This window comes from Rhincodon typus, chromosome 23, assembly GCF_021869965.1.
Source record: "Rhincodon typus isolate 14 chromosome 23, sRhiTyp1.1, whole genome shotgun sequence".
In the NCBI taxonomy this organism is placed as follows: Eukaryota; Metazoa; Chordata; class Chondrichthyes; order Orectolobiformes; family Rhincodontidae; genus Rhincodon; species Rhincodon typus.
In genome coordinates, this window is record NC_063354.1 from 2,616,921 (window position 1) to 2,631,220 (window position 14,300).

General features: G+C 41.0%; 1 protein-coding gene across 1 annotated transcript in view; it reads left to right on the top strand.

The window, feature by feature from the left end:
* The window catches only part of LOC125485894 (MBT domain-containing protein 1-like), a 33,674-nt gene that overhangs the window by 15,951 nt on the left and 3,423 nt on the right, over nucleotides 1-14,300 (top strand). The window contains exons 3-6 of the mRNA XM_048611075.1: nucleotides 2,748-2,949; nucleotides 5,463-5,596; nucleotides 8,475-8,592; nucleotides 10,389-10,471. Coding sequence (XP_048467032.1) covers nucleotides 2,748-2,949; nucleotides 5,463-5,596; nucleotides 8,475-8,592; nucleotides 10,389-10,471 — 537 coding nt within the window. The remainder of the gene's footprint in view (nucleotides 1-2,747; nucleotides 2,950-5,462; nucleotides 5,597-8,474; nucleotides 8,593-10,388; nucleotides 10,472-14,300) is intronic.

A 14,300-nucleotide genomic window follows, 5' to 3' on the forward strand; every position in this document is an offset into this window, starting at 1 on the left:
AGGCCCGAAACGTCAGCCTCTCTGCTCCTATGATGCTGCTTGGCCTGCTCTGCTCAATAAATCAGTTGGGTTAAAGTTTGGCAAATTCCTAGAGCCTGACAACACTCGATCCCAGAGTATTAAGGGAATTGGCCCTGGAAATTTTGTATGCATTGGTCATCTTGCAAAATTTTATGGACTGTGGATCGATTCTGACAGATTGGACGGTGACAAATTTAATCCCTACCGTCTTTTTTAAAAAGACGAAGGAGAGGAAAAAAATGGAATTGCAGCCCAGCTAGCTAACATTGGTGATGGGGAATATGCTTGAGTATGTTATAAAAGCCATGATAAAACAAACATGGAAAGCTCTAACAGGATTGGACAAAGTCAACACAGATTTATGGAAAAGAAATCATACTTAACTAATCTACTGGAGTTTTAGAGGATGTGACTGGTAAAATGGATAAGTGGCAAGAGGTAGGTGTGATACATTTAGACCTGAAGGCTTTTGATAAGGTCCGATACATGAAGCTAATAAACAAAATTAAAACGGATGGGATTTGGGGTAATATTTGGGCGTGGCTTGAGACTCTGTTTGCAGATCAGTAACGGAAGGTGGGAATAAATTGGTCTTTCCTGGTGGCAAAAGGTGACTGGTTAAATGCAGGCATCAGCATTTGAGACCCCAGCCACTCACAGTATTTATACATGACTTGTATGGGAAAGCCAGATGCAATATTTCCAAGTTTGCTGATGATAAAGAAAAATTAGGTGTGATTGTGTGGAGGATGCAAGGATGAGGGTTCAGGATGAGTCAGACTGTGTGTGTGTGTGTAAACTGTGTAGCAGATGCAGTGCAACATTGTGAAATGTGAAGATATGCACTGCAGTGTTGAAAACAGAAAAGCAGATTATTATTTAAAATGTGGTATATTGGGAAATGCGAATGTACAAAGTGATCTGGGTGTTTCCTGGGCACCAATGAAAGTAAATAAGCAGGAACAAGAAGAAATTAGAAAGGCAAAGGTATATTGGCCTTAATTGCGAAAGGACTTCAGTTCAAAATTAGGCATGTCTTAGTACAATTATAGAGAGCCCAGGAGTGACGACAACTGGAGTTTTGGTCTCCCTACATAAGAAAGGATATACTTGCCATTGACGGAGTGCAACAGGAGTTCACTCGACTGGTGCAGGGATGTTGTATGAAGAGAAGTTGTTTCGAGTGGGCCTGCATTCATGAGCGTTTCGAAGAACGAGATTGGATCGGATTGAAATATATAAAATTCTAACACAGTTATAATAGACCAGATACAGGGAGGATATTTGCCCTGATTGCCAATTCTAGAACCAGGGGTCACAGTCTCAGGATACAGGGTAGACTGTTTGTTGTAATGAGGATGATCAACCTGTGAAATTTACCACAGAAGACTGTGAACGCTGGGTTGCTGAGTGTGTTCAAGAAGAGCTTGATACATATTTAAATTTTAAAGACACCGTGTTTTGGAGAGAAAACGGGAATGCTGTGTTGATAGACGATCAGCGAGGATCAGCAATGATCATATTGAAAGCAGTACAGGCTTGAAGGGCCAAATGGCCTACTACTCCTAGGTTCTGTATTAAGGGTGACTACATTTAAAATTAGATAGAAAAGTTGGAATATTCCATGTTGAAAATGTTGTGTTAAGGGGATTGGATGAAGGTAGACGTGCATTACTTGAAATTAAACTTCAACTGGTTGACAGGGCACACTTACAAATTGGTAAAATGCAAGCACTTACTCAGACCATAAATAATATAATATCAGATGGATAGGGAAGATGATTGCTCTGGAATAGTTTGTTGTGATGGGCTGATGGGAGTTTTCTATAATAGTTTGAGCTCAATAAACTGATTATACATTACGATTTTTCCTAAAACTAGGATACAAAACACATTCAGTTTCTGGAGCACTTGTGAATGCAAGCTTCTACTGTAATTTCTGCCCAGGAATGTACCGCTTGGAGGGGAACTCCTGTTATCAGGAAGTCCCCTCAGATTCTATATTTTAACAAGTTCTGGTTTTCTTGTTGGAATTGCAATGTCTCACTGGCTGGCTTGTGGAATAAATGGGGACTGCTTATGCTTGGAATTGCATGACCAGGCACTGAGCAGCGAATGCCATTGGCGCGTGAAATGGACACGGTAGCTTATGGTTTGTAATGTCAGTTTATGCAGCTCAATGAACCAAGAAAGATGAGTGATGAGATTAAGCATTTTTGAACTGGATGTGTATGTGGGCATTGTTTCATGAGCTCTGCTTTTGTTAAGCAGTTTCCCTTGGGTTTTAAATTAATTTTAGTTTGGGAAGCCTTAAGATGTTTGCACTTTTTGGTATTTTTTGGTGACTAGCTGGTGTTTTTTTTTTACTGTGATATAAACAAGGGTGTCCTGCAAATAAGGTACTCTTCAATGCGATGGGCAAACATCAGAGGAATTAACTGCCTTCTACTACCCTCGTTCATACCAGTCGTCCAGGTATGTACAGACACCAGCTGAGGTTCAAGGCTGCCACTTTCCTATTGTAATGCACAATAGGAAGACAAATGGAAGGTTATAACATTCAATGTGCATTCAGCAGCCCCCAGATGTTGATGTCAGTAACATTGAGAAGTTGGGGGCAAGTCATTTCAGTTTTGATAAATAAACACCCAAGCAAGAAATTGCAAAAGAATAAAAACACCATCTACTGTGGCACATGTATAAAAATGTTTGTAATTTCTTTACAGACTGAGCACTCCCCACGGTCAGAAAGGAAGAGGAGGGACTCGTTTGGAATGTTTGACGGCTATGACAGTTGCAGTGAGGATAGCAGCAGCAGTTCAAGCTCTGATGAGAGCGAAGAAGAAGTTACCTCAATACCAGCCAGTCTCCCACTTATCAAAACCAATGGACAAGTCTACACTTATCCGGATGGCAAATCTGGAATGGGTCAGTAGGTGGCTTTGTTCTTGTTCATGACAGGCTAATTGAAAAATTAACTATTTCAACATGGAACAGCAATATTCTCCTCCTATTATCCTACCTACAGTCTTCTTGGTGGATAGAGTTTTCCAAAACCACCCAATTCGTGGTTGATCTCACTCCATTTCAATTGTGTAAAATTTGCCATACGTGTCCTATATCTTTTCAGAATTAGTGTACGAAGAAATATTTGTCAAATGTATTAAACATAATCCCTTTTCCAAATCTCAGAGCCCGTGAACCGGCTCAGTTGCCCATAGATGCACTGAGCGTGCCATTATAGTTTGACACAAACTAGCTTCAGAAAAAGATGGACAGGCATCGCAGGAATTACTGTCCCCATTGGACGACTTAGAATCCCATGAGTACAAGGATTTGAATGAAGAGACTTGAACAGTTTGATCTGACAAGTGGAAGTAGAGTTTCAAGTTCATTGTCCTTCCATAAATGTTTTCTGCACTCTCTCCAGCACACTGACATTGTTCCTATAGTGTGTTACTCAGAACAGTACACTGGCTGAGATCGAACTTGTGTCTTAAACAAGTTCAGCATAACCTCCTAGCTCTTGTACTCTCTGTCCCTATTAATAGAGCCCAGGATACTGTATGTTTTATTAATTACTCACTCTACCTATCTGGCCACCTTTTAATGATTTAGGTACTCTATGCTATCGCACACCCTCTCAGCACTTTTTTGTTTTCGTAAAAATGATTCTCCAGGGTCTTTATTGACCAAAGTATATCACCTCTGTTGCCTTTGACCCACGTCCACTGCCATCTAGAAGGACAATGACAATAAATACATGGGAACATTACAGCCTGCAAGTTCCTCTCCAAGCCACTCACCATCCTGACTTGGAAATGTATCACTTTCTTTCACTGTAGCTGGGTCAAAAGCCTGGAATTCCCTCCCTAAGGGGATTGTGGGTCTATTTACAGCACATGGACTGCAGCAGTACAGTAATGCAGCTCATCAGCACCTTCTCCTCGGGGCAACTAGAGATGGTCAATAGATGCTGGCCCAGCCAGCAATGCCCACATCCCGCAAATTTATTTTTTTTAAACAAACCTCGCCCTTTTCTCCATTGATCTTTTTATCTGCTAACCATCTGTTTGCTCCACCAACTTGTCAGCGTCCACTTTGGAGTTTTATATTGTCATCCTCGCAGTTTACAATGTTTCCAAGTTTTGTGTAATTGTAAGTTTGGAAATTGTTCTCTGCACACCAAGACCGAAATCATACTCTAGCTTCTCTTGAGGTTTCGAAAACCAACTGATGGGAACTTTCCAAATGTTTCAGCCAAAAAGCCACCCATTGACGATTACTCTCTGTTCTGTCCTTCAGCTATGTTGTACGGTCCAGTTTATTCCATGAGCTTTATCTTATAGTGCTACACAACAAATTTGCAACATTGAATGCCTATTGGGTGTCCGTATACCCTTTTTTTTTTGTTACCTCTTCAAAAACTCCAAGCTAGTGAACTCAGGGTTATATTTTTTTAAACAACCTGTGCAATCTTTTCTAAATTAACACACATTTTTCCATGGAAGTATTTTATGCCAAATAACTTTGTTTCAAAATGTTTTGCTATAATTGGATTTAAAATGTCTGGTCTGTAATTGCTGGGCTTATCCTTGCAACAATTTTTTTTTAACATGGGTGTCACATTTGTAATTCTCCAGACCTCCAGTACAACCAGAGTGTACAGAAATTTGAAGGGTTATTGACCGTGCCTATGTAGTTTCCACTCATTCTTCAGTATCCTTGGATGCATCTCATCCAATCCTGATCTCTTCTATCAACTAACTATTGGCAATCTATTCAATACTTCCTCATCAATTTTAAACTCTTCTAATTGACTGAGTTTCCTCCTCTATCATCATGGCCTGGGCAGCACATTGCTTTTTCTTTTATTAAAGTCTTATTTATTTAACACTTCTGCCATCTCCTGCTTCCATGTTAATTCACCTTTTTTGGTCCTGAATTGATCCTAATCCTCCCTTTTTTTATTTTCACACCCCTGCCCCTGGAGAGGACCTTCCTTCTGAGCTCTTCCTGAAATTCAAAGCACGTAGTTCTCTGCATGGATACATCGAAGGGTTATAAGGTTGCTGCAACAGAGAGTTGATGTTTCAAGAACATCGATTGGTTTTGAAGGAGTTGTGAGATGCATGTTGGCAGCTAATTTCAAATCACAGACTTTATTAGAATCTGTTACCAATGAGGAAAAAAAATGGGTTTGTATTTAATTCCACATCACAATTGTTGTTTACTTTGTTCAGAACTCATAAATCTATCAAGGCCAGACTCTTAAACTGAGGGGCGTTTGAATTTCCTCAGTTCAAATGTCCAGGTAAACTACGTTCAGTTTATAATTGTTTATGAAAACATGATTTGTAATGTATTCCTGATTAAGTGATGAAGCAGTGACAGATTGACTGTAGTCTGATCGTTCTCTGGTTCTGTGCTGTCTCCATTAGCCACCTGTGAGATGTGTGGGATGGTTGGTGTGAGAGATGCTTTCTATTCCAAGACAAAACGATTCTGCAGTGTTTCATGCTCCAGAAGCTACTCATCCAACTCGAAAAAAGCCAGCATTTTAGCCAGACTTCAGGTACTGTTTAAGTCTCCTGTATCAAATACAGCAAAAGTTTTCTTGATGTTTTTTGTATGTCACCTGCAAATTCAAGTCTCTTTCCCTTGCAGCTTTCCCTTGATTTCAGTTAAATGGAAGCTGGTAGGAGAACAACTCCCTATTTTTTTGGGAGCCAGATTTTTGTCTATGCAGCAATATTGAGTCAACAAAGCCTGTTTTTCTAGTTTGGCTCTCGGTTGACTCCCAAGCTGCTCTGAACTTTTCTGACATTCACTTTGTCCCTTTAGATGGTGTTAAGATTGAACAGTTGGTTTCATCTCCTAATGGTATTCATAAACTGTAGCTAGAATTCCAGTTCTTGTCACTGAAGATGTCCTACTAATTATAATTTAAAATGGCATGCAGCTACTTAACAATCTTCTCTTCTTAAAAAGTGCTGTTTTGTTTGTGCTTTAATTACAGTGAGAATTTCCAAACAGTCATAGTTTGCACTTAGTGCGTTTTGCAGATTTAGTTTATTGACTCCTGTGTAGTGTTTAGAACCATGGCTTTCGCGTGTGGTACAGCTACTCGACTCAAGTGCATTTTTGGCATTTTTGTTATTAGGTGGTAAAATGATATCAATTGTAACAGAATTTTGCATTCTGTCCAAGAGGGACTAGGAGATGTAACAAGACTTCCTTGCTTCCATGTCCTATACTCCGACTAATGAAGACAAGCATGCCTTCACTACCCTGACAATGCTGACACTTTCAGGGATGAATGGACTTGTACACCAAAGTCCCTTAGTTCCTTGGTGCTCCATAGGGACCCACCATTCATTGTGTATGTCCTTCTATTAAATCTTCCAAAATGCATTGTCTCCCGTTTATTGGGATTAAATTCCATCTGCCATTGCTTTGCCTAATTTACCAGCTGATAAATATCTGGTTGTAGCCTGACATCATCTTCCCAAGTATTGTCATCTGCAAGTTTACTAATTATACCTTCTACATTCACATCACATTGTTAATGTAACTGACAAACAGGAAAGGTCCAAGCACCAATTCCTGTGGTACACCGCTGGTCACCGTCTTCCAGTCACAAAAATAACCCTTCACCATCAATCTGCCTCCTTTTTGTAAGCCAATTTTGGATCCAGTTTGCTAGTTTGCCTTCAATCTCATGGGCTCTTGTCTTCTAGACCAGCCTTTCATGTGGGACCTTGTCAAAACGCCTTCGTGAAGTCCATCTTAGCCACAGCGAGTGCACTACCCTTATCAATATGTTCAGTCATCTTTTTCAAAAAACTCAACTAACTAGTCAGACAGAATCTCCTGACAAATCCATACTGACTATCCCTGATCAATCCCTGCCTTTCCAAGTATTGATTGGTCCTGTCCTTTAGAATTTTTCCAATAATTTCCCTCCAGCTGACATCAGACTAACAGGTTGTAATTACCTGGTCTATTCCTGCTGCCCTTCTTGAAGAAAGCAACCACATTACCCATCCTCTGTCATCTGGCACTTCACCTGTGGTCAACGAAGTATTGAGAATCTCCTCCTTTGGGGTACGTCACATCAGGGCCTGGGGATTTATGCAGCTGTATGCTCACTATAACATCTAATACCCCCTTATTAATCTTAACATGTTCTAGAACCTTGCTGTCCCAACTGAAATTCCTGGCTACCATGTCTTTCTCCTCTCTGATCACAGATAAGAAATATTCATTTAAGACCTCACTTGTTTCCACTGGCTCCACACACAGATTGCCCTTTAGTCTCTAATAGGTCCCGCTCTTTCCCTGGTAATCTTGTTGTTCTTAATACGCTTAGAAAGGATAGCATCTTCTACATCTGCAGCCTTTAAAATTTAGAAGGACGAGGGCAGCAGATACTTGGGACTGCCACAACCTGCATTTCTTCCCCAAGCCACAGACCATGTTGAGTTGGAAATATATTGCTATTCCTTCAGTGGCACTGGATCAAAATCTGGGAACTCCCTGCCTAACAGCTTTGTTGGTGTCTCCACACTGCATCAACTGCAGCAGTTCAAGAAGGCAATTCACAATCCCCTTTGTTAGAACAAAGAAAATTACAGCACAGGAATAGGCCCTTCAGCCCTCCAAGCCTGCGCCGATCCAGGTCCTCTATCTAAACCTGTCGCCTATTTTCCAAGGATCTGTATCCCTCTGCTCCCTGCCCATTCACGTATCTGTCTAGATACATCTTAAATGACGCTATCGTGCTCGCCTCTACCACCTCCGCTGGCAACGAGTTCCAGGCACCCACCACCCTCTGCGTAAAGAACTTTCCACGCATATCTCCCTTAAACTCTTCCCCTCTCACCTTGAAATTGTGACCCCTAGTAATTGAGTCCCCCACTCTGGGGAAAAAGCTTCTTGCTATCCACCCTGTCTATACCTCTCATGATTTTGTAGACCTCAATCAGGTCCCCCCTCAACCTCCGTCTTTCTAATGTAAATAATCCTAATCTACTCAACCTTTCTTCATAGCTAGTGCCCTCCATACCAGGCAACATCCTGGTGAACCTCCTCTGCAAAGCATCCACATCCTTTTGGTAACGTGGTGACCAGAACTGTATGCAGTATTCCAAATGTGGTCGAACCAAAGTCCTATACAACTGTAACATGACCTGCTAACTCTTGTACTCAATACCCCGTCTGATGAATGAAAGCATGCCGTATGCCGCGTGCCGCCTTGACCACTCTATCGACCAGTTGATTGATGGGTAACAAATGTTGGCCTAGCCAAAGGCATCCACATCCCGTGAATAACTTTAAAAATGTCCGTGACAAAATCTAACAGTAAGTAGTTTCCATCAAGTACGTTTAATTTGATCTATGATGGAAAAGACAATACATTTGACACTTACGCCTAATTCTACTTTCAACAGGGAAAACCTCCAACAAAGAAAGCAAAAGTTCTACAGAAACAGCCTTTAGTGGCTAAATTGGCAGCCTACGCACAGTACCAGGCAAGCCTGCAACAGAGCCAAACCAAGAGTAAAGCAGGTAATGGATCATTTCTGTTCTGTTGTAGAACACTGAAAAATGCTGGTCAGCAAAGAAAAAATTGAACACTTGGAAAACTTGTCTGAAGTTCTGGACATTTCTCCTTTTATTGTTTATATATTTTAAGTTTTAACAGTTTAGCTAAAACATTGAGATTTTGGGGGTGTGATATCATTTATTTGAGAAGAAATCCTATTTGGCTTTGCTCTAATGTATGACCAGCTCTCAAAACTTGCAGCACTTTGCTGTACTGTTACCAAGGCTGTCAGGAAGCTGATGAGATATACCATGTCCTTCATTGAAGATTTTGAAAATTGAGTTTTTTTTTAATTATGTGCCCTTTTTTGAACGGCAGCATCTCTTCGTGTGGAGTTACATAGAATATGCAGCACAGAAACATTGTTTGTTTGTTTGGTCCAACTAGTTCATTCCATGCTCCGAGCTAACTGACTGTAGCCTAGTCATCCTGACCACTGCCACCACCACCACCACCAATGCTTAGCAAGCTTCCACTGAAATGTATACCATTCACTCCAACTATTTCCTGTTGGAGAGTTGCTACTTCCTTTGCTACCATCTTGGTAGTGATATTTCTTCTGAATTCCCTATTTGACTTCTTGATGATTCTCTGGCATGGATTTACTTTATTTTTGTATTTCCCTGCAAGTGAAAACATTATCTACTTGATCAAACCATTCATAATTTTAAATCTTCCATGTTTATGGCATCTGCAGTTCTTTCTGTTTTTTTTTCAAGGAAATGTAGTGCCAGTTGTTAATTTTCCCCTGATAGTATTACTGCAAAGTACTGATATCATCTTTGTAAGTGGGTCTTGTGTGGTCTTCAGTGTATATACATCCTTTTCACAATAACATGACTGCTACTGCAAGCAGTACAGTAACCAAGGTGCGAAAGAGAATTTTGTTACTCTTTTTATTTTTCAGTTCTGTATTGCTATGAAAGTGACATCAGTGCTTGTTTTGCTTTTAATCTAAACTTGTGTGGCTACTTTGAGATTTGTGTGTTTGTACTTGTGCATCACTTTGCTCTTGTCTCCCAGTTAGATTCTTATTTTCTAAGTTATATGAGACCACCTTACTTTCCTTTGCAAAATGCAATACCTCAATTATGTGTTAAAATTAATTTGCCAATTATATTGCAATTTCTGCAAGTTTTTATTAAAATTTTGTATCAGTTGCAGCTCCCCTCAGTATTGAAGAGAATCCCTGTGTCATCCCAGATCTCCTCTTTGAGGGGTCCAACTGTCCATTCTGTGCCACTGTGTGCAAGCATGGGACAGTTTTAGATTCTGTTGTTTCCTGTGTGTCAGCCAGCTTATCTAGTGGCTGGCTGAACCAGACCACCAAATACCCTAAGTCTGTCCCTTCCCCTGTGCTGAGAAACCAGTCTGGAGCAAGGTGCTAGTAGAAGATCCACAGTTGGCCTTGGCATATTTGCGTTGGCAGAATAAAATCTAACCAGTGTACCCCTGCTGCTGTTAGCCAGATGGTAATCTCATGCTGGAAGTGCACACGTAAGGAGGAAGAGTGGGTTAGTTCAGCTTCACCCACCCAAGCTCAAGCACTTGCTTGTGGCCACAAATGACTGTTACAGTTAGGTAACTGATGTAATGTAACCAAAGAGGTATGAGAAGGGTAAATATGTGAGGAAGGAAAAATGTACAGTTATACTTCTAGAAATTACTTGCTTATGATATGTCATTGCTATCTTGGTCAGTTGTTAACTGTAAGGATGTTGATGCAGTCTGTTTTTCTCACTGATATGTAATTTTACAGCAGTTACTGTGGAAGGCTTTGACTGGGGTCAGTATGTTTGGAGCAATAAATTTACTGGGGCACCTGTCAGCTGCTTCAAACATGTGAGTAGAATTCTGTTTTACTGACTTAAACATTGTGCCACTTGCTGCCTAAATGTAGAAATTTCCTAAAGAAGTCCAGTATTGTTTAAATGTGAACTGTTGCGAAAGTTAATGATTTGTTGTTATTTGGAGACTTGAATGCTAAAGTGGACAGGACAAATGGTTAGAATCGTACCTTGCACATAGGAAGATGGTCGTGGCTGTTGGAGGTCAGTCATTTCAGCTCCAGGACACCTCTGCTGGAGTTCCTCAGGGTAGTATCCTAGGCCCAACCATCTTCAGCTGCTCCATCATAAAGTCAGAAGCAGGAATGTTTGATGATTGCACAATATTCAGCACTATTCATTCTTCCTTTGACAAGGGAGCAGTCAGTGTCCAGCATGACCTGGACAATATCCAGCCTTGGGCAGATGTGGCAAATTTTTTGTACTAGACAATGACCATGACCAACACAAGCGAGTCTAACCATGTCCTCTTGCTGAATGCCCCACCATTGACAAACTGGGTGTTGACATTGACCAGGAACTAAACTTGACCAGCCATGTAAATGCTTTGGCTACAACAGCACATGAGAAGTTAGAAATTCTATGGTAAGTGACTTTCTACCTGCCCGTTGTATTTCACCTGAATATAAAGCACAAGGCTGGAGCACGATGTAATGCACTCCACTTGTCCTGGATGACTGCAACTCCAACATTACTGTGCCTTTGACATCATCCAGGACAAGGCAGCCAGCTTGAATCCCATCTACCACCTTCACATTAATTCCCTTCACCATTGACTGACAGTGTCACAGTGTACACTATCTACACGTGCATACAGACGCTTAATCAGGCTTCTTTGATAGGGCTTCCCAAACCTAAACCTCTGATACATAGCAAAAGAGAAGCAGATGCATGGGAGCACCACTGCCTACAGGTTGCCTTTCAAGCCCCACACCATACTGACTTGGAACCATGTCACTGTTTCTTCACTGTTGTTGGGTCAAATTCCTTCCCTGATAGCACTGGTGTACCGACATCCCAGGGATCGCAGAGTGGGTGTGAAATAGTGCTGACCGAGCTGTGACACACTCATCCTGTGACTGAGCAAAAAAATTCCTACTGTTACTTTGAGATTGGTTAAGAGTATCATTACAACTCACGTAAAAGGGTGTTTGAGGTTGTAGATGTGCTCGCCGAACTGGTGGGTTTGGATGCAACTGTTCCGTCACCCTGCTAGGTAATATTGTCCGTGCGCCTCCAGTGAAGCGTTGGCGTTCTGTCCCACTTGGTATTTTTATGCCTCATTTTGCTGGGATGGTTGGCATTACTTCTGGTTCTGTTTCTCAGTGGTTTTATATCAGGTCCAGTTCAATGTGTTTGTTGATGGAGTTCTGGTTGGAATACTAGGCCTCCAGGAATTCCCTGGTGTGTCTCTGTTTGGCTTGTGCTATTACGGATGTGTTATCCCAGTCAAATTCGTGTCCTTCTTTGTCCGTGTGTAGTGAGACAAGTGAGAATTGGTCATGTCTCTTGGTGGCTAGTTGGTGTTCATGTATCTGTATTGTCAGTGTTCTCCCGGTTTGGAATCTTCTCAAACTGTAAAAGGGTGTTTCTTTGAAACCTGGAATCATCTGAAAAGTGTGACATTTTCAAGAGTAAAATAAATTGAAGTTCTTTTCTGAAATAAGAACGAACATTGGGTTTCAACACAGATGTAAAAAGTGACTGTGGTGTTGAGCAACTAACTTGATACCGGGCATTGTAATGAACTGTTTGAACAAGCAGTGATCTGGAGCTGAGGGTATGTACTGATGCAGCTCCTCTTGGTGATAAGAGGTTGAATGATAACTGTCACGAGTCCACAGACCAATGATTGGAGACCTTCTTTCTTGCCAACAACTATGTGTTTAGGTCTCTGGTAGCTGAGCAGCATGAAGCTGGAAACAGGTTGCAGAGACACGGAGCAAAAGAGTTGTGAAGATCAATATTCCCTCTCAGCTGCTGTGATGTTCCATGCATGGGGTCAGCGTGCTTGTTGTGGCTTTGACTTCGATTCTGGAAATCACTGCCATAGAAAATCTTCTGAAGCCTGTGTAGCAATTAAAATTAGAGAGAGCACTGCTGACCATCTTCACCCAGCCCAGAAGCTGTCTGTTCTCTGCAGTCAGTTTAAAACCTGAGGAGAGCCAGTGCCCTTTACTGGAGCAGTTACCTGAGCTGTGACTTTTAAGTTGATAAATCAGAGACAGTTTTCAAATGAATCAGTCACTCTGTTTCCTTAGAAATCAGTGGAAACATCCAGAGAAAGATATGAGCAACAAGGGGTCTGGCTAGTGAAGGATCGTTTCAACATCGGAACCAGGAAGCAAAGATGTCTGAACTGACTTTGCTGAATTTCAACCTCTGCCAAAAATCTACTTTCCCAATGTTTTTTTTAATTGTGTATGTATGGAGTTTATTAGGAGATTAGAATGTTAGTAATATTACACACCAATGGTTTAAATCTGTTTACCAGTAACTATTGTCTATTTGCTTCCAATAATCTTGTTTTGCATAGAAATCTTGTCCATACTTTCTATCTCCCTTGATCTGAAAGTGAAGTAAATTGGGCTACTGTGTTTGCTTTCAAAGGAATCTTTTAACATTTGATGCAGTTCTGGGAATAGTGGGGCTCAACTTATAGCACTGCCCCACTGAGCAGTAACACAACAGGTTTTGTAGCGAGAGATATGGGCCACAGATGGATAAATTGATTTCAGCTGCAGATGAGCTGTGATCTAAAGGAATGGGAGAATTCGGTTGAGGGTCTGAACATATTACTGAAGTTCTGATTTGCATGTAACCCCAGCTGTTCTTAACTGGAGTATTGCTTGGAGTAGTTACACCTGCACCATGTCCTTTTTTCTTGGTCAAACACCTAAGCACAAACTTTGCTTTGATTGACAAAAACCACAGATATATGGGAACACCAAATTCCTCTCCAAGTCACTCACACATCCTGACTTGGAAATATATTGCTATTCTTTCCGGTGCTGCTGGGTCAAAATCCTGGCGCCCCCTTTGTACAAGCACTGTGTATATTTCCACTGCAGATGCTCCATTGGTTTAAGAATGCAGCTCACGACCACCTTCCCCAGAGCCATTAATCATAGGTAATGCATGCTGGGTTTGGCACCGATGCCTACATCCCATGAAGGAAGAAAAAATGCTGCTTGTTTCAGTTATTTGATGATGTTTCATTGGGGATTGAGATCATGAGCCATGGATGTCCTCTGTTTCCCTCACTTCCTGGCCTCCCTCTCCTCCAAAAGTCATTCTTGGCTAAAATCTAAAACAGATGACTATGTTGTAATTCCCTAGGGAATAGTGCTGAGATTTTAGGATTGTCAGTTACTTTAATTATGGTGTGTTGTTAGCACCATGACACAATTGTAACTCCATTGGATATAATTGTTTCCTTTTGGAGTTTTAATTGTAAAATATAGTCACTGGAATTTTGAAGGGATATAATCGGTGTGGCTTAATAAGTGGGAGGTAGTGAGTTCATTTGTAATAAGACCAGATTGAGTATTTTAAAAGATCTTAAAAATATCCTGTTGATAAAGTTGCAGTATAATCAAGCGGACTGTGATGTCATCTGAACCTTTCAATTACGGTTCCCGCCTTGTAATGTTTTTACTTTTCAATATTTTTTTTAAACAACTTGGTCATCCGTGAGAGCCTCCCCTAACTGTTTACTTGTTTCCAGTCTATAACTCTCTTCTGATGTCTCTTCTGTTAACCAATTGTTCTTTGACCATCACTTTTTTCTTTCTTTTTATCCATCTCTTTAGAAACTCACTTCA